Consider the following 24240-nt stretch of genomic DNA (forward strand, 5'->3'; position numbering starts at 1 on the left):
AAGCTCGTTGGTTAAATTTAGTTAACCAAACTACTCGGTTAAATTAATGTGGCAAAACTATTCATTTAAGTTTAAGCACCAAAACTACTTGGTTAAAGTTAAGCACCCAAGACTAGTTAAGTTTAGGCACTGAAACTAGTTGATAAAAGTAAAAGCAAAAACCATTTAGTTAACTTTAACCATCAACTCTCCTTGATGAACTCCTGTGAACAATAGTTGGTTAACTTCAGTCTACCAAACTACTAGGTGAGGTTAATGTGGCAAAACTATCCATTTAAATTTAAGTACCAAAACTATTTGATTACCTTCAGCCACCAAAGGTAGTTGGATAAGTTTAGACACTGAAACTAGTCAGTTAACTTTAACCTTCAAAATGACTTGGTGATCTCTAGTAGGGCTGGACCCGAATATCTGATCGTGACGGTGGTGTCCGAATATTAATTTTGAGATCCAAATATTTGGATACCACCAAAGACTAGTTGAGTTTAGGCACTGAAACTAGTTGGCAAAAAGTTAGAGACAAAAGCTAGTCGGTTAACTTTAACCATCAAAACAAATTGGTGTTCTCTAGTCTAGTTAGTGAGTAAAATGTCAACATCAAAATTACTTGGTCAAGTTCATGTTCCAAAGCTAGTAGGTTGACTTCAGGCACTGGAAGAACTTGGTCAAAAGTTAGAACCAAAAACTAGTCAGTTAATTTTAACCATCAACACTACTTGTTAATATCCAGTCTAGTTAGTTGGTAAAACTTTAACACCAAATACTTGGTCAAGTTTATAAAATTAAACTACTAGATTAAGTTAATGTTTGAAAACTTGTTGGTTGAGTTTTTACACTAAAACAACTTAGTAAAAGGTTAAAAGCAAAAGCCATTTAGTTAACTTTAACCATCAACACTAGTTGGTGAACTCCAGTGAACACAAGCTGGTTAAGTTCTGTCTACCAAACTACTAGATTAAGTTAATGTGACACAAACTATTCATTTAAGTTTAAGCACCAAAACTATTTGGTGAACTGTAGCCATCAAAGCTAGTTGGATAAGTTTAGACACTGAAACTAGTCAGGTAACTTTAACCATCACAACGACTTTTTTTTTAAACTCTTCTAAGTTGGTAAAACTTCAACACTAGAACTACTTGGTTAACTTTAGCTATCAACCTCAGTTTGCACAATCTTATTCTTTATTCAGAGCAATTACGTGGTTCAGGTTAAGCACCCAAGACTAGTTGAGTTTAGGCACTGAAACTAGTTAAAAAAGTTAGAAATAAAAACTATAAAGTAAACTTTAGCCATCAAAGCTGGTTGGTTAAGTTTAGACACTGAAACTAGTCAGTTAACTTTAAGCATAAGAACTACTTGGTGATCTCTCGTCTAGTTAGTCGGTAAAACTTCAGCATCAAAACTACTAGATAAAGTTAATGTTCAAGAAATAGTTGGTAAGGTTTAGTCAAATGGACTAGTAGGTTTAGCTTAGGAACTGAAATTAACTGGTAAAAAGCTAGAAACAAAAATTACTCAGTTAACTTTAACCATCTAAACTAGTTGGTTGACTTTAGGCACCAAGACTAGTCAGGTAGGTTTAGTTACCAACACTACTTGGTTAACTGTAGAAAGTGTTTTTTCATCTAACTAAATAAAGATTATTCTGATTTGAAAACAGTAAAACAGACACTTTCAGGTCAAACATAAAAGATGAGTTAGTTTGTTTTTTATTTTTTGTATTATTGACAGTTAACGTGTGAAGTAATGCACATTTTATCAGTTATCACTTGTTTTCAACAGTCAGAATCTATTAAATAACACTGAATACTATAAAATATGAGATTCCTGCTCCTGTTTGAGCTTTTTTTGTTGAATACAATTTCAGAATAAGAGACGAAAGCTGAATGAAAAACGAGTTTGTAGGAATCTGGGTCATCTGGAGCCGGTTAACGTTGACTAGTAGAGATTCATCTAAATCCACTGTCACCCCATAATTCATCCCCGCTGTCGACTACGCAACAAATAAACAAAATAAATGCACAGGAAATGCACAAGAAATACACAGGAAATACACAAGAAATTCACAACAAATGCATAATATATACACAAGAAACACATAACATGCAATAAAGAAACAGCTCAGACAGAACTTTATCATTTACAGTCGCATAAACGACACAAACACTAAATTACAAGTTCTATACGGGTTTTATACTGGCTTTGGACTGGTTTTGTTCTGGGTTTGGACTGCTTTTATATTGTGTTTTAGTTGTTTTTTCTCGGTTTTCTACCAGTTTAATACTGGGTTTTTGCCTTTATTTTAAAATGATTTTATAAGGTTCTGTATTTGACACAATAAAAAATACCATCTAAAATAACAAAATTCAAAATCACTCAGATTTTTCAGAATGAAAACTAAATTCGTCAAAAGTTGTCCAGATTTTTGATGAGACGAGATAAATTTGTTTGTTTTTTCTTTCCAGAGGGAACTTTTTCATTTAAACATTGCATTTTAAAGCTGCCAGAGTTCAGGTTTTGGTCACTCGGAGGCAGCATCAGATGCATATAAAGTCGAGGCATTCATCAGGCCGACAGCTGAGACACGACTGTATTGATTTTAGGAAGCAGAAACACAAAACTGCTTCTTTTCTTCACTCAAATGCACAAAATAACTTCAACAGAAGTGTGTAGAAGCTGGTTGTTGGTCAGCAGCTTCACTCTTCTCTGCAACAACAAGTCTATTAATCGGCTGTAAACACCTTCCAGCTGCAACCAGTTTCCACGTCTCCAAAGGTGAAGGCGCCCAGAAAACCCAGCCCCCTTCTGAGCACCTGAATGTTCCATGAAACAAAGGCTAGAAATATTGATGGCGTCGGTGTGATTGTTGGAGCAGCTTGTTATCGGTAAACAAACGCTGCTCGGCTGAATTCAAAGCCAGGCGGCGCTCACCATCAATAATTCACAGCGACTCAGGGCCTGATTAGGGTTTTTAGGTGGAAAATCAGATCTTAATCCAGCACAGACAGAAAAACATTGTGATGCAACCCGACGAAGTGGCTGCAGGTAACCGAGCCTCGTTGGATATTGGATGATGGAGAGTTTGTATTTTAATGAAGCAGCAGTGATTTGGCTGATGATTGACCCGTAATCTCCTGCAGGTTCACACTCAGAACATCAAATCAGAGCAACTCTGCAAAATATTTATCGTTTTAAAGATACTTTTAGTAATTTCAATGATATTTCTATTTTTCAAATGGATCAAAGACCCATTTTAGATGAAACCCGTCTAAGGCCAAGTCAAAAAACAGCCTAAAATAATACAAACCTGTCAAAAAATTACACAGAACAAGTTAAAAACCAGTCTAAAATTACACAGGACCAGTTAAAAACCAGTCTAAAAGTATACAAAACAAGTCAAAAACCAGTCTAAAATTACACAGGACCAGTTAAAAACCAGTCTAAAAGTATACAAAACAAGTCAAAAACCAGTCTAAAATTACACAGAACCAGTTAAAAAACAGTATAAGTTAAGTACAAACAGGTAGAAAGCTTACCCAAGAGCAAAACTGGTTTAAACCAAGCAGTAAAAAAGCAAATATTAAAATCAGTCAAAAAACAAAATAAGACCAGGCCAAAACTAGTACAAAATTAGCTCAAAATCAGTAATAAAATCAGTCCAAAACTAAGTATAAACCAGTCTAAAATCACGAACTAAACCAGTCTAAAACCAAGAATTAAACCAGTCTAAAACCAAGAAGTATACCAGTCTAAAACCAAGAATTAAAGTGGTATAAAACCAAGACATAAACCAGTCTAAAACCAAGAAGTAAACCGGTTCAAAACCAAGAAGCAAACCAGTCTAAAATGAAGAATTGAACCAGTCTAAAACCAAGAATTGATCCAGTCTAAAACCAAGAATTAAACTGGTCTTAAACCAAGAAGCAAACCAGTCTAAAACGAAGAATTGAACCAGTCTAAAACCAAGAATTAGTCCAGTCTAAAACCAAGAACTAAAGTAGTCTAAAATCAAGAATTAAACTGGTCTAAAACCAAGAAGTAGACCAGTCTAAAACCAATAAGTAAACCGGTCTAAAACCAAGAATTAAACTGGTATAAAACCAAGACGTAAACCAGTCTAAAACCAAGAAGTAAAACAGTCTAAAACGAAGAATTGAACCAGTCTAAAACCAAGAATTAGTCCAGTCTAAAACCAAGAACTAAAGTAGTCTAAAACCAAGAATTAAACTGGTCTAAAACCAAGAAGTAGACCAGTCTAAAACCAATAAGTAAACCGGTCTAAAACCAAGAATTAAACCAGTCTAAAATAAAGGAAAACTTTAAGAAAAATAACACAAGTGAAACACCAAACTCGATCTAAAACCAAACCCTCCAGAGACAGTTTCTGAACAAACCAACGTCTTTTCATCACCCTGAGAAACTCCCTTCCTGCAGGTTTGAGGTTTTGCTGACGGCGACGTTTGGACTCTTTGAAGCCGACAGACTCGTTTCTTATGGAGAAACGTGAGGTCAGCACATTTCAGGATCGATTACCAGCTGATGATGAGACTTTTATTTCATGTGTCTGAGATGAACTTTCTTCATGAATACATGATGATGCATCAACCAGAAGCCTCCTAAAGTTCCTAACTTTTCATGCATATTCACGCTCTACCCTCTCAGGAGAGGTTTTACAGCTCTGGGTGTCAAACAGGAAGCTCTGTGGTCGAGTCTTTAGGATGTTCAGTTTATCCAACACCATCTAAAGCCATCCAGACACAAACATGAAGAAGAAACATCTTCAACCACAACCAATGAAGAGAGGGGATCCACTGAGGAGCTTTAGAAAGTTCTACAAGAAGCTCCAACACCAGTTCTAAACCAGTCCAATATCAGTTCTAAACCCGAACAAAACCAGTTCTAAAAAGACAAAACAAAGAACAAAACCAGCCCAAAGATGGTCTTAAACCAAGTATGAAACCAGTATAAAGCCAAGTATGAAACCAGTATAAAACCCAAGTATGAAATCAGGCTAGAACCAAGTATAAAACCAGTCCAAAATCAATTTTAAATCAGTCCAAAATCAGTTTTAAAAGAACAAGAATAAAACCAGTCCAACACCATTTTTAAACCAGTATAAAAACAGTCCAAATTTAAATATCAAACTCGTCCAAAACCAGTCCATCACCAGTTCTAAACCAGTATAAAAAACAGTCCAAATTTAAATATCAAACTATACTAAAACCATTCAAATGCCAGTTCTAAACCAGCGCAATACCAGTTCTGAAGGAACAAGAACAAAACTAAGAAGAAAGCCAGTTCAATACTAGTTCTAAAAGAACAAGAATAAAACCAAGAATGGAACCATGCCAGTACCAGTTCTAAATCAATCCAATACCAGTCCTTAACCAGTTATGAAACCAGTCCAAAAGTAGGTATCAAACAAGTATAAAACCAGTCCAGTACCAGATCTAAAAAAAAAAACAAGTATAAAACCAGTCCAAAGGCAGTCTTGAACCAAGTATGAAACCAGTCTAAAACCAGTCCAAACCAAAGCATAAAACCAGTCTAAAACCAGTTGATAGAGTTCCAAACCATTGCTAAAACAGTCTAAATCGCATACAAAGCTAGTCAAAAACAAGTATCAAACTATTGTGAAACCTGAATAATAAAACCAAGTACAAAACTAAGTATAAAACCATTAAAAACCAGATATAAAACCAGTGAAAATCAAAACTTAAACCAGTCTAAAACTTGTTCAACATTACATATAAACCAGACTTAATACAGTCCACAACCACTGCAAAGCTAATGTAAACAAATAAGATGTTTAAAGGCATGTTCAAAGCTGGTCTAAAACAGTACAAACCCATGTCAAATCTCCATTTCTACCAGTCTAAACCAGTCTAAACCAGTCTGAATGTGGTGTGCTGTGAGTACCCGATGAGTCACAGATTCCGATCTTTATGAGAAGGTGTCAGATTTACGTTCTTTTATCATCCTGAGAGTCTTTCCTCCTCCAGATGATCAGATAACCTGGGCAGATGTGGAGTCTGGCTTCCTGTCAGCTGATGACCCTGATCTCACCTCGGATCTAAAGACCAACAGAAACCACCAGACGTGATCTCAGCCAGGATCAGCTTCTGAGATGGATCACAGTTTATGGCTTCAGGTGTTCTGGTTGATGCTGACAGAATCTTTCAGCTCTGCAGCGATAAATCAACAACTTTCAAAACACCACCACTCTTAGTATGTTTAAAAAATAAAGTTTGATCTCAAGAAGCCTTCGCCTCAGGATCAAAATTTACCTGCAACACCTGCAGTATTATTTGCAGACATTCAAATGAATTGCCAAAAAAATCCAAACCCAGTAGAAAACAAGGATAAAACCAGTCCAAGTCTGAGAGGAAACCAGTCTGAGGCCAAGTTCAAAACTGTTTAAAAAAACTGTCAAATGCCGAGAACGAAACTAGTCTAAAGCAGAACAATATTGGTCGAAAACTAAGTCTAAGGTCACTTGAAAATCAAGTCCAAAACTAGTTTGAAACCAAGTATTAAACTGGTATAAAACCAGTCCAAAACCAATAGAAAACAAGGACAAAACCAGGCTAAGGCTGAGAGAAAGCCAGTCTGATGCCAAGTCCAACACTAGTCTAAAACTGAGAACAAACACTGTTTGAAACAGAGAAAACAATGTAAAATACCAAGAACAAAACCAATCTAAAGCAGAACAAAACTGGTCTAAAATTAAGTCCAAGGTCAATCTAAAATCAAGTCCAAAACTAATTTGAAACCAAGTATGAAACTAATCCAAAACCAGTCGAAAACAGGGATAAAACAGTCTAAAACAAAGTCTAAAACCTTTAAAACAGAGAAAAAATAGTCATACTAAAAGAACAAAACCACTCTAAACCCAAGAACTAAACCAGCCAAAACCAAGAACTAAACCAGTCTAAAACCAAGAACTAAACCAGCCAAAACCAAGAACTAAACCAGTCTAAAACCAATAACTAAACCAGTCTAAAACCAAGAACTAAACCAGTCTAAAACCAAGAACTAAACCAGCCAAAACCAAGAACTAAACCAGTCTAAAACCAAGAACTAAACCAGCCAAAACCAAGAACTAAACCAGCCAAAACCAAGAACGAAACCAGTCTAAAACCAATAACTAAACCAGTCTAAAACCAAGAACTAAACCAGCCAAAACCAAGAACTAAACCAGTCTAAAACCAAGAACTAAACCAGTCTAAAACCAAGAACTAAACCAGCCAAAACCAAGAACTAAACCAGCCAAAACCAAGAACGAAACCAGTCTAAAACCAATAACTAAACCAGTCTAAAACCAAGAACTAAACCAGTCTAAATCCCAGAACAAAGCCAGTCTATAACTGGTACCAAACCAAGAACAATGAAAGTCCAGAATCTAAACCCTTCAACTTTTACTTAGAACTAGTACTTTGTGGGTCTCTTCTTTGTGTTAAAATCAAGGTCTAGTCAGAGGACTAGTTAGCGTCAGATCTGCCGGTCTAGCTTAACTTCTGGATCTTTGTCGTCTTTTCCAGTCCTGCAGGTTTGACCGGCAGCCCTGTGATCTCCGACATCTCACTGATTCGTCTTTCTCCGGCTGCCGTGGCGACCGGTGACTCTCCCTTCAGCCCTCCTCACCCCTACGTCCACCCCCACATGGAGCACTATCTCCGGTCAGTGCATGGCAGTCCCACCCTGTCCATGATCTCCACCACCAGAGGCCTCAGCCCAGCAGAACGTAAGTCCAATGTCTGGTCCACCTCCCAAGCTTAGAAAAGGTCTCTACTCAATCCAGTGTTTCCAACCAAACCAGTCTGAAACCAACAGAACCAGTCTGAAACCAACTAAACCAGTCTAAAACCAACAGCAAACTCAGCCGGAAACCAACAGAGCCAATTTTAACCAACAAAACCAGTTGGAAACCAACAACAAAGCCAGTCTGAAACCAGCAATACCAGTCTGAAACCAACAACTAAACTAGTCTGAAAAAACTAAATCAGCCTGAAACCAACTAAACCAGTCTAAAACCCACAAAACCAGTCTGAAACCATTTTGTATCATCTTTGTATCTTCTTGTTTAATTTTTAAATGTTTTTGTCTAATTTTCCACTCCTTTTTGTTTAATTTTATCTCCTTTTTGTGTCATTTTTGTATATTTTTCTGGAATTTTCACTCCATGTGTATTTTTGTATCTTTTTGTTTAATTTTCACTCCATTGTGTTTAATTTTGTTTCGTTTTGTATCTTTTTCTTGAATTGTCACTCCTTTTTATGTAATTTTCACTCCTTTTTGTGTATCTTTTTGTATCTTTTTCTTGAATTTTTCACTCCTTTTTGTGTAATTTTCACTCCTTTTTATATCATTTTTGTATCTTTTTCTCAAATGTTTACTCCTTTTTGTGTAATTTTCCTGTAATTCTCCTTCCTCCCCCTCTCCCCCGGTATCTCCCCTAGTGGCCCAGGACCAGCTGAAGGACCGTGGGCTGTTTGGACTTCCTCCTCCGCCCGGCGCCGGTCCGGCTGAGTATTACCACCTGATGGCGAGTCATCGGAGTCCGTACAGTGAGCTGCTGATGCAGGGGGGCGGAGCCAACGCCGGGGCCCACCTGAGTGATTACATCACCCCCATCGACGGTAACAAGCTCCGCCCACATTCAGTCTGTTTTAGCCTCTTTCAGCTCCGAGGTTCTGTTTCTGTTGCCTGATTCAGTGTTTCAGCACAACGTCATGACAACTGAGAAAAATGTTGTTGCATATGTTAAGTCAACAACCTAAATGACAGCTTTCGGTTCCTTATAGTCACATAATACAGGAAGTTTGGATTAATGACGCTTTAACAAAGAGTTTGGTGTGAATTTACACTCAAGCATCGACCGGATCGCTCACAGTTGAAATCAATTCTCTGCAAATTGCCCTCATTTAACACGAAGAAGCTGAAGCCAGATGCTGATGTTTATCTGCAGTAATTATTGAGGGAAGATTGATTAGTTATGTCTGAATGTTAATGAGGTCGCCGCAAAAAGACACTTTTCTGGACCCAACACTCGACTTTAGTCCAGCGTCCTGTGAGATTTAACTTGACAGAATTAAAAAAAACTCCATTTTAGACATCGTTTTTCTTTCGCTCTGCAGCAGAACTTCTCTATTTTCTGATGTTTAAACAGAACCATGGATTTGTTTGTTCCACTGGGAATTCTGGGAAGTCTTTCTGCAATTCTTTGTGTCTTACAAAGTGCTTACTAAGAGACGTAGATCAGTAAAATACAGTCGTTATCGATCAATAATGTTTGAAATGGACACTTAGTAACCACAAAAGACTAATTAGCAGAAATACACACAAAATTTGCATAAAAACGACAAAATGAACAGAAAGTGACACATAAAGTCACAAAACAAAGAGAAATGGGAATTTAATAACCACAACGCGACACAAAAAGAACAGAAAGAGACACACAAACACATAAAATCAACAGGAAATGACACAAAATGAACACGAAGTGACACAAAAAGAAACAAGACAAAAAGAAATGGACATTTAATAACCATAAAGTGACACAAAAAGAACAGAAAGAGACACACAAACACATAAAATCAACAGGAAATGACACAAAATGATAGCTTAAGAACAGACATTTGCTGTGAAATAACCTACATCTGGAAATCATGACAGACTTTGGCTTGTTTTTGACTCATGATCTCTGGCAGAAGGCATTAATCACCACAGAAGTCTCCGTCATGGTGCCCCTTTACTTGTTTTTTCATCTGCTGGTAGAGTTGTGAGGTTTACGGCTAATAATCGTTTCAGCGTTTTGAACACCGACCTACACTCTGGTTCGTCTTGGATACATTAGACTCGACACGAGTCTTTGTCGTGGTGCCCCGTTATTAGATAAACTCTCACAAAATGACCACAAATGGACACAATTAAAGGACATAAATGTTAAATATGCCACACAAAACAAACAGGATAATGACAAAAATATGTAAAATTAAAGACAAACCAATTACATAAAGAGACACAAAATGATCACAAAAGACAGAAAACAAGCAGAGAGACACAAAAAAAACAACAAAACACCAACAAATCAACAAAAATAGACAGTAAGAAATCCAAAACTACGACAAAAAGACACGAAACAGTCACAGACAAAATTAACAGAAACCACAGACACTAAATAAACACAAACAGATTCAGAAAAACAGAAATAGAGTGAAAATTACCACAAAAACACACCATACAAGCAGAGACACAAAATGACCACATAACACCCAGAAATGAACAGAAATAGACAAAAAACAAACAGAAATAAGTCAGATCATTCTGCATACATACATTTTAAAAAATTTAAATAAATAATTCCATCAGATCATTCTATGTAAATAATTAAATAAATGTTTTTAGAAATAAATAATTCAGTCAGACTGTTCTACACAAATAAATAATTAAACAAATGAATAATTTTAATAAATAATTCAGTCAGACCATTCTGCATAAGTAAATAATTAAATGAATATTTTAAAATAAACAAATAAATATGTCAGGCCATTCTACTCAAATTAATAAATAAATAAATATTTTTATTCAGAAATAATTTTTCAGACCGTTCTACATACATAAATAAATAAATAAACAAATACATAAATATTTTTAATTAATAAAAAAATTCTCAGACCATTCTAAACAAATAAATATTTTATAAATAATCACGTCAGACCGTTAACACGTAAATAAATAAATGCTTTTATAAATAAATATTTTTGGAAATAAATATTTTTATAAATATTCACATCAGACTGGTAATACATAAATAAATAAATGTTTTATAAATAAATATTTTGTAAATATTTTTTATAATTTATAAATAAATAATTCCATCAGACCATTCTAAATATATAAATATTTTTAAAAATAATCCCGTCAGACCATTCTACATTAAAAAAAAACATTATTCATATTAGAAATACATAATTTCGCCAGACCATTCTAAATAAATAAATACATAAATACATAAATAAATAAATGTTTTTTTCTAAATAAATAATTCCGTTCTACATGGAACCAAACAGTCCAAACTGTCTGACACCTCCAGAGCCGTTGTGACGTTTTTAAAAATGAGACTCGGCGTAACGTGATCAGTTCCACCCTCCGTCCTGAGACTCTAAATCCAAACTGATGACTCCTGAAATCACTCGGTCTCCGGGCGCTGCTATTATGGGATGGAGGCGGCGGAGTGATTGATGCTGCCGCTGCCCGCCGGCGACACACGAAACCCCAAAACAACACAACGAGCAGCGACTCGCTCTAATCCGGTAAACACTTGATGCAAACCGAGACCGACGCTCGGCGAGAAACTGCAGCCGCACAACAGCAACGACTGACCCACATCTGCACAAAACCTGTCCCAGTGACACAAATTACACACCGGAGGACGTTCAGGCGGGTTGCTGATGTTAGTTAGACGGAAAATTAGAGGAATCTGCATCCCCACAGACACACAGTTAGCAGAAATATACACTAAATGACCAGAAAACTAATGGAAAGAAACATGAAATGACCATATCTGACACAAAACTAACAGAAATAGAGACAAAATCAATGGGAAATGACACAAAATGAATATGAAGTGTCGCAAAAGCACGTTAAATAAAGAGACATGGACACTCAATAACCACAAAAGGACACAAAAAGAACAAACACACACAAAATTAACTCAAAGTGGCATAAAATGGACAGAAAAAGACACAAAAAGGCACAAAATGAACAGTAAAGGACACAAAATGAGGAGAAAGAGAGACATCAAATGAACAGGAAATAACACAAAATTAACAGAAAGAGACACAAAAACACAACACATACAAAAGTAGATACTCGATAGCCACAAAAAAACAGAAATACACACAAAATTAGCATAAAAATGACCAGAAAGTGGCATAAAATTAACAGGAAAAGACACAAAATGACCAGAAATAGACACAAAATGAGCAGAAAGAGACACAAAATGAACAGGAAATGACACAAAAAGACACAAAACAAAGAGAAATGGACACTCAATAATAATAACAATAATGACTCAAAATTAACAAAAAGAGACACAGAAACAGAAAATAAAAAGAAATCCACAGTATCCACAAAAACACACAAAATGAGAAGAAATACACATAAACTTAGCATGAAATGACATAAAATGACTGTAAAAAGATTTAAAATAAACAGAGACACAAAATGAACAGAAAGTGAGAAAAAATGACAGAAAAAGACACAAAAAGAGGCAATTGAACAGGGAGTGACACAAGAACACAAAACAAAAAGAAATGGATACTTAATGACCTAAAAATGGCTAAAAAATTAACAAAAACAAAGAAACAAAAACAAAAATGAACAGATAGTAACACAAAATTGCTGTAAAAAGAAAAAACAAAATGAACAGGAAGTAACACAAATACAGAAAACAAAAAGAAATGGATACTCAATAACCGCAAAGTGACACAAAATTAACAAAAAAGACAAAAATAAAACACAAAATGAACAGGAAATGGCACAAAACAACAAGAAATGGACACTCAACCACAGAAAGACACAAAAGTAGACACAAAATGAACAGGAAGTGACATAAAATGAACAGGAAGTGACTCAGAACAAACACGAAGTGACATAAAAGGACTACAAAAAGACATAAACCAGTCTTCAGCTTGTTGCTCTGATGGAGTTTAGCTCTTTCAGGAACCTTTAGGTTATTCTTTCCTCTATCGGTTAACAGTTTAACCTCCTGCTGTGTGGAATAGACCTGTTTTATGCCTATAAACCTGCTTTCAAACCTGTTTTACCTGAACCCACTCACCTGTGTGTCGTCAGTGTCGAGGTTCTCCAGCCCCAGACTGACTCCTCGCCTCGGCAGGAAGAGGGCGCTGTCCATCTCGCCGCTGTCCGACGCCGCCATTGACCTGCAGACCATGATCCGGACGTCGCCCAACTCCCTGGTGGCCTACATCAACAACTCCAGGTCCAGCTCGGCCGCCGGCAGCGCCTACGGGCACCTGTCGGTCGGAGGCCTCAGGTACTGCTTCACGTTCAGCCTGTAGAAACAAACGCCTCAAACTGCCAGATATTATCCCCAAAATGAGTCAAAAACTGTCCAGACAGGCTTAAAATTGGTCCAATAGCAATCTAAACTTGTCTAAAGTGGCTCAAAACCTGTCCAAAATCACTTGAAATGGGTCTAAAATCACTTCAAAGTTATCAAAAATGACCAAGAAGTTTGAAAAGACTCAAAATGTCTCCAAAAATCACTCAAAATAGTTTGGAGTGGCTTAAAGTTTGTCCAATATGAATCAAAAACTATCCAAACATACCTAAAATTTGACAAAAATTAAGGACGAATATGACCAAAAATGTCTTCAACAGTTTAAACAAATCTAAATAATTGAAAATGACAAGAAAGTGTCCAGAATGGCTTTAAAGTTTGTGCAAAATAACTTTGAAATGACTGAAGTCCAACGTGACTCAAACTTCTTTGAAAAAACTAAAAGCTGTCAAAAATGACTCAAACCTCTCCAAAATTACTTGAAATGGGTCCAGAATGACTTAGAAGTTAATCAAATTGACCAAAAATGACTCCAACACTGTTGATACATCCCTAAAATTTGACCAAAATGACTTAAAAGTTGTCCAAAATTACCAAAAATGTCCAAATGATCAAAATAAGTCAGAAACTGTCCAGAATCACTCACTCCTTTTCAAAAAGGCAAAAATGTCCCAAAACAACAAAAATTTTTCAACAATGATTCAAAGTTAGTCCTAAATTATTTCAAAATAACCAAAAATACCTTCAATAGCACAAAGCCTGTTTAAATTACTAGAAATCGGTCCAAAATGCCATAGGAATTGTACAAAATCACTCAAACATTGTTGAAAAGTCATCCAAAAATTGAGCCAAAACTGTCCGAAATGACTTAAAACTCATCCAAAGTGAGTCAGACCTCATTGAAAAAAAACGAAAAATCGTCCAAAACGTCTCATAAAAGACCTCTAACGTGACTTTTTGTTAAATGTCACAGCAGGATAACTGATGTTTTAAAGATACTTGTTCAGTTTGGTGATGTTTTATGAACACAGATGACAGATTTGACATCCCAGCGCCATCAGAAGCAGCTCTCAGATGCTTTTCCAGCTGGTGTTTTGTCATTAATCGGACGTTTTGTCGTCTGCAGCCCGTCCTTCCCCTTCCATCACCACATCAGCCCCATGGCCTACCAGCAGCTGCTCAGCCAGCAGCGAAGCCTCGGCGCCTTCGGACACAACCCGCCGCTCATCCATCCACCGCCCACCTTCGCTGGACGCCAGCCGGGCCTCGGCCTAACCTCGCTACCAAGCTCCATCCACAACACCGACCTGACGTCCAAGGTAAGAAGACAAAATGCTTTAGTGTGTAAAGGTGTTGAACATAACAAACCGTCAAAAACCGGAATAGTAAGCATAAAAAAACCTGGAAAATACCAAAATAACATAACAAAAGCCTGGATATTAACATACTAAATGATCAAAAGCATAGACATTAAACAGCAAAAGTATTCAAAACCTGGACATTAATGAACAAAACAATTAAAACTCAGATATTGATACAATAAACTATCAAAAACTTGGACATTAATGTACTAAAGAGTCAAAAACCAGGATATTATTGTAGTAAAGAGTCAAAAACCAGGATATTAATGTAGTAAAGAGTCAAAAACCTGGATATTAATGTAGATTAGAATCTAAAACCTGGATATTTATGTAGTAAAGAGTCTAAAACCTGGATAATAATGTAGCAAAGAGTCAAAAACCTGGTTATTAATGTACTAAGATGTCGACAAACTGGAGTATCAGTATTGAGACTCTCTACACTATTTTTGTAGATTTTGGTACCGAGTTGTTTTTATTTCCTCAGAACCACGGCGATGATCCGGTCATCAGCAGCACCGTTGACGCCATGCTTACAAAAAGGTCCAAGGTGAAGAACGAGGCAGACGGACTGAGGCCAACGTCTCCATGTTCACCGGTACCAGAACCTAAACCGTCATTTAACACCTCAGAGCCTGGATCTGAGTAGAAGGAAGCAGCAAGGAAGCAGACAGATGCCAAGAACACCAAACGTACTGTAAAGCACGGTAGAGGCAGTATCATAATCCCAAATATATGTTATTTAATGTTTCATCAAAGGTCTTCTGGAAAAATAAAATCTCCTGGGTCAGTATTATACAAACAGAAACTCTAAAATTTAGTTACCTTTGTCCGTATCCACCTCAGTTTGGTGGTTCTGGTTTCAATCTTCTGGTTGATCTTTAACTCCTCTGGACTCCATACCCTCTGTCAAGCATGGAGGTGGCAGTATCATTATCCTATTGATTTAACAAACTCCAGTCTGAGTCAAAAAGACCACAATTTAGTGGAACTGCACCAGAGTTAGTTCAGTTCCACTAAACTTGTCGTCTTTCTGGCTTGGTTCTTCAGATTTAAGTCAGAACTTTGGGGAGACCAGTCTAGAGCCTTCATTCTAGTCTGATGGAACCATTTCTTTACCACGTCTGATGTGTGTTTGGACTCACATCAACATCTGGTTGAAACATCCAACTGTGTCCAAGATCAACCATCTGCTGATGGTTTTAGGTTTTAATCCTTCTTCATTATTCCATTTACTTGGTGTAAAGCTCCAGTTCCACAGAGCATGATACTGCCTCCACCATGCTTGGTGGTAGGTTTGGTGTTCTTAGGATTTAAAAAAAGTTTCAAATCAGGACCAAAGTCTGAACCAAAACCAAACCTAAACTACTCCTAAAAAAAGTCCAAGACCATCTGAAACCAGTCCTCATCCAGGACCAGATCCAGAGTAAAATAAATCCTAAACCAACTTTAAATCACATCCAAAACCAGAAGAACCAAGACTGGAAGCAAACATAAACCAGTCCCAAGAAAGTCCAGGACCAGTCCAACATACAGTCTGAAACCAGTCCTAAAAAAAAGTCTAAAACCAGGAACAAAATCAAACATAAACCAATCCTAAAAATAAAGTCCAAAACTGAAACCAGTTTTAGAAACAGTCTAAATCAGTACAAAATCAGGACTAAACCCAAACCTAAATGACTCCTTAAAAAAGTCAAAAATCTGTCCTAAAAAGATCTAAAACCAAAATCAAATTTAAACCAATCCAAAAAAAATTGTTCAGAACTAGTCAGAATATAGTCTGAAACCAGCTTAGAAACAATCTGAAAAAAGTCTGACAAAAGTCAACAACCAGTACAATACTAGGACCAAAATCAAACTCAAACCAGTCCCAAAAAAAAATTCCAGAACCAGTCCAACATCCAGTCGGAAACCGGTCCAGAAGCACTTCTAGAAATCCCCAGAGCATGATACTGCCAACTCCATGCTTGGTGGTAGGTTTCGTGTTTTTGGGGTTAAAAAGGAAGCCGAAGACAGCCTGAAACCAGTCCTAAAAAGTCTAAAACCAGGACCAAAATGAAATCCAGAGTACTTGTCCAAAAGTCCAAGACCCACTTAAGACCATCTAAAACCACTCCCAAGAAAGTCCAACATCCAGTCTGAAACCAGTCCTATAAAAGTCTAAAACCAGTACCAGAGTCTGAACCAAAACCAAACCTAAACTACTCCTAAATAAAGTCCAGAAGTAGTCCAAAATCCAGTCTGGAACCAGTCCAGAAGTAGTTCTAGAGAGACCCAGAGCATGATACTGCCACCTCCATGCTCTGTGGTAGGTTTGGTGTTCTTGGGGACAGGTTTCTGATGAGTTTTTTACTTTTTCCTAACACCAGATGTGTGTTTTATTCATTCTAGTCTTTAGCGGAGGTAAACTTTGGAACCTTTCAGAGACTCTTGATCTGCAGCTCTGGGTGGATTTTTCAGGGTTTGTTTTGCCATTTCCTGTGTGCGGGTCCGACTCCGGGGAGCGCATTCTCCAGCGACCTGCTTGTTTAAGGCAGAAAAAGTGCGTCCGGCCGTAAACTGTGCCACGGCGCTTCATTTTCATGAAATATCGGCTCGGCTTTATTGTCTCTTTTCTCGTCCGCTTGACAAATTTGCGGCCGCTCGGCGATAGCGAGGCAGCTTTGGGTTTGATGCATGGCGGCGGAGCTCAGCGGCGTCTGGGGGAAACCACGATTGATGAAGACGGTGTGTGTTGCTGCAGTCAGCACGGGGTGTGTGTGTTATTGTGTGTGTGTTTTAGAGTGTGTGTGTTAGAGTGTGTTGTACAGGAAGCCGGCTGGGACAAAGCGAGCGTCACTTTCACTTTCTGACGGGATGCTGTTGGTTTGACTGTAACTCAAAGTGGGAAAAAGATATTTTGATAGAATCAGGATAGGTTTTTTTTCTCAGAAAGTGAGTCGAATTAAATCAAAAAATATTCTGCACGGAGTCAGAAGAGACGACTTTTTAAAACAATAAGACCTTTAGAGAGAAACAGAATTAAAGAAATGAGGGATACTTTTTGAAAATTTGGGCTTTTTTTCTGGTCATTGAGGACATTTTTGAAGCATAGCAATATTTCTGTAAAGTCATTTTTGGAAAATGTCTAAGTTAAGGAGCCTGAAGACATTTCTGAGAAAAGTTGGGACATTTTAGGCAGTGAGGTTGTTTCATTTTCTTTTTAATTGACAGTGTTTTGGAAAAGTGAAACTAAAGAAGCTGGTACATTTATGAAGCAAGGACTTAGTTTTTGGAAAATTGGGACGTTTTTAAAAAATATTCTTACTTGAATCAGAAATGACAACTTTTTGCTAAACAATAAGAACTTTTAGCAAAATTAAGACAATTTAGAAAAGTGAGTTTGTCTGAAAATAGTCCGAAAGAACTTTTTTTTAAAATTCAGGACTTTTGTCCGGTAATTGAGGACACTTTTGAAGCCCAGCAATATTTTTTCAAACAACTTTTTGGGAAAACTGGAACATTTTTTTAAACGAGGAAAATAAAGATTTTCTTTTTAAAAGTGAGGTTTTTTTTTATATTTTTGAAGCTGAATAACCTTTTGGAAAGTGACAATGTTCTTGAAAAAAGTTTATGGAAAGTTTGAACTTCCTTTTTTCGTTTTTTTAACAGGACATTTTACACAGTGAGGATAATTTATAAAAGTGGGTTTAATTAAAGAAATTAGGGACTTTAAAAAAAATTTGCCGGTAATTGGGGCCTTTTTTTAATTAATAAAACATTTTTTGAAATTGAGAACAGTTTTTTGCAAAACTGAGGAAATTTTTGAAGTAATTTTATTTAGATGTGGAAAGTTAGGAGAGTTTTAAAAATAAGGACTTCTTTCTTTTTAAAAAAAGAGGACTTTTTTGCTAACTGAGGATATTTTTATAGCGTTGGAAACTTTTTGAAAGTGACGACATTGTTTTGCAAAATGAGGAAATTTTGTAAAAAGTAGAAAATTGTTTGGAAAGTTGAGACTTAAAAAAAGTTAGAAGCTTTTACACAGTTTGGAAAAATTTGAATTGATTGATTGATTGATTGATTGATTGATTGATTGATTGATTGATTGATTGAAATTTGGGATGTTTGAAGAAAATCAGGGCTTTTTCTGACATTTTGGGAAAACTAAAACATTTTCAGGGTGAAAAATACTTTTTATTCTGTGAAAAGTTGGAACTTTTTTGGAAAATGGAGACTTTTTAAAAGAAAACTGGACTTTGTGTAGTTGAGAACATTGTGGTGAAAGTGAGGAGAGTTGTCAAGTTCTTTTTTTAAAATGAGAAGCTGATGTTCTGTCGTGTGCTTTTATTTTTCTGCTCAGAACCGTCGCCGTTTGTCGGAGCTGAAGGACGACGCGGATCGAGACGAATCCAAACAGGAAGCCGAAGCCGTTTACGAAACCAACTGTCGCTGGGAAAACTGCAGCAAAGAGTTCGACTCCCAGGAGCAGCTCGTCCACGTGAGAAAGCAAAACGCTTCCACTTTTAAAAAACGCACAAAGTCTGGCAGCAAACGTACCAAAAATACAGGGAAATAAAGTGTAAAAACCTGAAATTATCTGCTAAATGTTGATGTTTTGTCCATAAAAAGACATAAAACTTGGACGTTATTTATAGTTTTGGTCTCTTTCTTTAGCGGTAAAATGTTAAATGAAAAACAACAAAAATGTTTTTTAGTTTTCAGTCCTTAATATACATATGTCGCTGATTTTTGTGTCATTTTTTTAATTAGATACATTTTTAATCTGTCATTTTTGTTTTTGTCTTGTGTCAGTTGTACATATTTTCGATTTTTTTTATTTATGTGCAGTTTTTTTTACATATTTGTGTTATTTTTGTTTCATTCTGTATAATTTTTGTATTTTTCTGTTGCATTTTTTGTGTCATTTTTGCACATGTTCTGTATTTTGTGTCAGATTTTGTCCATTTGTCTGCCATTTTTACATGTTTTTGAGTAATTTCTGCATTTTTCTGTCACTTTTGCATCTTTTTGTTTCATTTCTGCACATTTTCTGTATGTGTGTCACATTTTGCCTATTTCTAAAAGATTTTTTTGCATTTTTTTGACTTTTGTTTATTTTGTGTCATTTTTGCTTTTTTTCTGTATTTTTGTGTCACATTTTGCCCATTTTCTCTGATTTTAAAATCATTTTTCTATAAGTTTTCCAGTCATTTTTGCATTGTAAAGTACAAGTTTTTGTGTTCCATTTGTGGAACAGTAAAAAAATAACTTGCAAAGAAACATGACAGAAAACTAAAAATTCAGATGTAAACTAAAGTTCTGACTGCACAGAGACAAAATCAGACTTTAAATAAGTGAGGCTTCTGTGTTTTCCTTTAATTCTGGTCCTAATTAGAGGCTCTTTCCTCTGAGATTCACTCAGATTAGATGGATTCCTGAACAAACATCCAGAAAAACCCACTCAGTGTGTATTAATGTGTGTGTTTAATGTGTGTGTTTGTGCAGCACATCAATAATGACCACATCCACGGGGAGAAGAAGGAGTTCGTCTGCCGCTGGGATTCTTGTTCTCGGGAACAGAAACCGTTCAAAGCTCAGTACATGTTGGTGGTTCACATGAGGAGACACACGGGGGAGAAACCACACAAGTGTACGGTGGGTAAAAACACCAGAAATACCAGGACACAGTGGGTAGAAACACAGGACACAGTGGGTAGAAACACCAGGACACAGTGGGTAGAAACACAAGGACACAGTGGGTAGAAACACCAGGACACAGTGGGTAAAAACACCGGGACACAGTGGGTAGAAACACCAGGACACAGTGGGTAAAAACACCAGGACACAGTGGGTAGAAACACCGGGACACAGTGGGTAAAAACACTGGGATACAGTGGGTAAAAACACCGGGACACAGTGGGTAAAAATACCAGGACACAGTGGGTAGAAACACCGGGACACAGTGGGTAGAAACACCAGGACACAGTGGGTAAAAACACCGGGACACAGTGGGTAGAAACACCAGGACACAGTGGGTAAAAACACCAGGACACAGTGGGTAGAAACACCGGGACACAGTGGGTAAAAACACTGGGATACAGTGGGTAGAAACACCAGGACACAGTGGGTAGAAACACAAGGACACAGTGGGTAGAAACACCAGGACACAGTGGGTAAAAACACCGGGACACAGTGGGTAGAAACACCAGGACACAGTGGGTAAAAACACCAGGACACAGTGGGTAGAAACACCGGGACACAGTGGGTAAAAACACTGGGATACAGTGGGTAGAAACACCGGGACACAGTGGGTAGAAACACCAGGACACTGTGGGTAAAAACACAAGGACACAGTGGGTAGAAACACCGGGACACAGTGAGTAAAAGTGTATTTTTTGCATTTTTTGAGTTTTTTCAGTCATTTTTGCAGAATTTAAAAAAAACAAACTTTGTGGCATTTTTGCATCAATGTGTGTAGTTTTTTGCATCTTGTGTATTTTTGCACATTTTTACCTATAATTTTTTTAATTGTGTCATTTTTGCCCCTTTTGTGTAATTTTTCATCTTTTTGTCTCTTTTATTCCATTTTTGCAGAATTTTGTTTAATTTAATTTTTGCTTCTTTTTATGTAATTTTTGCAGATTTTTTGTCTGTTTTGTATCCCTTTGTCTAGTTTTGTTTAATTTTGTTGCATCTTTTGTCTAATCCTGTATAATTTGAGCGTCATTTTGTATATTTTTGGTATAATAGTTGCATATAATAATGTTTGTTGCACCACAAGTCTTACATTTTTTGCATCTTTTTTTTATCATTTTGAGTCATTTTCTCATCTCTGACACCTCTGCAGATGTTTTTTCTTTCAGTATTACCTTTTATCTCACAGTATTTGTTGTTTCTGCTGCAGTTTGAAGGCTGCTCCAAGGCCTACTCTCGTCTGGAAAACCTGAAAACTCATCTTCGTTCTCACACCGGAGAGAAACCATACGTCTGCGAGCACGAAGGCTGCAACAAGGCTTTCTCCAACGCCTCGGACCGAGCCAAGCACCAGAACCGGACCCACTCCAACGAGGTACTGAAGAACCACGCTGTAATCAGAGACGAAGCTGCTGCAGGTTTAGCAAGCAACAAAAATACCGTCGGAAACAAATTGACCTAGAATGAGTCAATGACTCAAAAGTTTTCCAAAATGCCAAAAACTGACTAAAAATGGCAATTTTTTAAACCGACTTAAACTTGTAACTGTCATCAATTTAAGTCTGTTCAAAATGAGTTAAACCAGCCAAAAATTACTCAATAGTTGACAAAAAAATCTAGAAAAATATAATCTGTTCAAAATGACTAAAAGGCCAACAAAAAAATTAATTTGTTCTCTCCAAAATGACTCATGCTTGTCCCAAAACAACAACAAAAATGCCCATAAAGACTCTACATTTGTCTAAAATCCATTCCGTCCAGTATATTTTAGACTGCTTTTGGCGTTTTGGAAAACATCTTAGTCATTATTGACCCATTTTAGGTCCTTTGGGACCAATGTTGGGCATTTTTAATTGTTTTGGAACAGTTGTATTCATTAGGGACAAGCATGAGTATGTTTCATTGAAAAATTTAGTCATTTTGAACAAACCGTGTGTCATCGTGGAAACTCTGAGTCATTAAGAACCAGTCCTGAGTCAGTCCAAATCAGTCTTGAGTCCGTTTGACCAGTCTTTATTGAGTCTTGAGTCAGTAGTTGTCAGACTCTCTTCGCTACAGCATTTTTCTTCCCGTACCCGTAGAAACCGTATGTCTGTAAGATCCCCGGCTGTACGAAGCGCTACACCGACCCGAGTTCTCTGAGGAAACACGTAAAGACGGTTCACGGCCCCGAAGCTCACGTCACCAGGAAGCAGCGCAGCGATCCGCTGCCGCCGAGGCTGAGAGAAAACGGCGAGAACGAGACGGAACCCGGAGACGCCAAGATGGCCGACGGCGCCCCCAGAGGCCTGGAGGACTTTCTGCACGTCAAAGGAATCAAAACGGAAAACTCTGTGGTAAAAATCTTGTTTTAGATCTACAGAATCTTCTTTTCCTTTAAAACTATCTTCTGCTCTCTTACTTTCATTTTCTCCTCTTTCTGACTTTCCTCGTGGACAGACTTTACTAAGGTGAGCTCACAGAACACATCAGTCCTCATTTTCACATCTTTTCTTTAATTTGGGTCATTTTTTATTCTAATTTCTGCCATTTTTACTTCTTTCGTGTCATTTTTGCACATTTTCCTGTCATTTTAGTGTCATTCTTTTGTGCCACGTTTACATATTTTTCTGTCATTTTTGTGTCGCTTTTGTATTTTTGGGACATTTTGTGTCATTTATGCACCTCTTTGTTGGGTTTGACTAATTTTTCGCCTAATTTTTGTCTTTTTGTGTCATTTTGTCATTTTTGCTTCGTTTCTGTATTTTTTCATTGTTTTTCTTTATTTTTTTTTTTAGCATTTTTCTGCCATCTGCTCATTTTAATATTTCATTTGTTTCATATCTAAGGGGTTTGTTGAACTTTTTGGTATTTTTTTTCATCTTTACCTGAGTCATTTTCAAGTTTTTGCAACTTTTCCTGTAATTTTCTGCCACTTCTTGCGTGCCTTTGTCTAATTATTTTGCATTTTGTATTATTCTGTACTTTGTTTTTGCAGAAACTCTCAGCTGAATGTGGGTTTTTTTTTGCCAGTTTTTGACCTTTTTCCTTCACAAACTCCAGCGGAGGCCCGTCAAACCTCCATCTGAGAAATTCAAACTTTGAGTGAAATACAAGCTGTCATCAAGGCAGCTTTTCAGCAGCGAATATATTAAATATGTTCGAGAGAAGCAGTCAGAGCTGTGTGGATTTAAAGGCAGGAACAGCAGAGAATTTTTATTTTCTGTTGTCCTGGAGGGAAAAGAAAACACTCGTTATGTACAATTAATGTGGATAAAAGCTTCACTGACAGATGATCTGTTCATCTTTTTACTTTTAATATCTAATAAATTCAAAATGTATGAGAAAATGGTGAAAAATTTACACACAAAGATGCAAAATGGCCCCAAAATTACACAAAAGGAAGAAAATATAGAACAAAAAAGCGCAAAATTAGGTTAAAAAAATGACCCAAATTAAAGAAAAGTCCTAACAGGTGTTCCTCTGGTTCTCAGGTGTATCAGTCCAGCCCTGGCGGTCAGTCATCATGCAGCAGCGAACCATCACCACCTGGCGGCACCGCCAACCATGACAGTGGAGTAGAGACGGCGGCGCTCATCGGGGGGAGTCTGGAGGACCTCATCGCCCTCGATGACCTCCATGAAGGATCCGGTGGTGTCGCAGCAGTGGGTCGAAACTTCAGGAAGCAGTTCAGCACCAGCCGCTGCCTCGAGCAGCTAAAGACGGAGAAGCTGAAGGCGGCGATGGACTCATGTCGGTGGGAAAGCAACCCAACAGAACTGGACCTTGGCACCAAACTCCCACCGATGCCAGCGAGTGGTGAGTCGAGCGCCACAACCGGTTAGCAAGAAATATTTGATTAAATTTGTCCATTTCCACCTCAGTTGGGTTCTTTTGGTTTCAAGCTTCTGATTGACCTTTGACTTGTCTCGATACCTACCACCAGGCATGGAGGTGGCGGTATCATTATACTGTTGATTTAAGTGACTCAAGTCTGAGTCAACAAGACAACAAATTTAGTTGAACGGTACCAATTCTGGTGCCGTTCAACTAAATTTGTTGTCTTGTTGACTACAGCTGCTGATTCCAGTGAGCCAGAAATTACCCACTATTCAAAGATGGTAAGACTGAACCAAAAAC

At 37.2% G+C, this 24240-nt stretch overlaps 1 protein-coding gene across 1 annotated transcript in view; it reads left to right on the forward strand.

Annotated features, from left to right (window-relative positions):
* Window positions 1-24240, forward strand: part of LOC110968901 (zinc finger protein GLI2-like) — a 58092-nt gene that overhangs the window by 29873 nt on the left and 3979 nt on the right. Inside the window, exons 3-12 of the mRNA XM_051941788.1 lie at window positions 7542-7744; window positions 8460-8639; window positions 12859-13060; window positions 14214-14406; window positions 14933-15043; window positions 18788-18925; window positions 19933-20082; window positions 21332-21496; window positions 22203-22457; window positions 23595-23919. Of these exons, the coding sequence (XP_051797748.1) occupies window positions 7542-7744; window positions 8460-8639; window positions 12859-13060; window positions 14214-14406; window positions 14933-15043; window positions 18788-18925; window positions 19933-20082; window positions 21332-21496; window positions 22203-22457; window positions 23595-23919 (1922 nt within the window). The remainder of the gene's footprint in view (window positions 1-7541; window positions 7745-8459; window positions 8640-12858; window positions 13061-14213; window positions 14407-14932; window positions 15044-18787; window positions 18926-19932; window positions 20083-21331; window positions 21497-22202; window positions 22458-23594; window positions 23920-24240) is intronic.

This window comes from Acanthochromis polyacanthus, chromosome 22 (assembly GCF_021347895.1).
Source record: "Acanthochromis polyacanthus isolate Apoly-LR-REF ecotype Palm Island chromosome 22, KAUST_Apoly_ChrSc, whole genome shotgun sequence".
NCBI lineage: Eukaryota > Metazoa > Chordata > Actinopteri > Pomacentridae > Acanthochromis > Acanthochromis polyacanthus.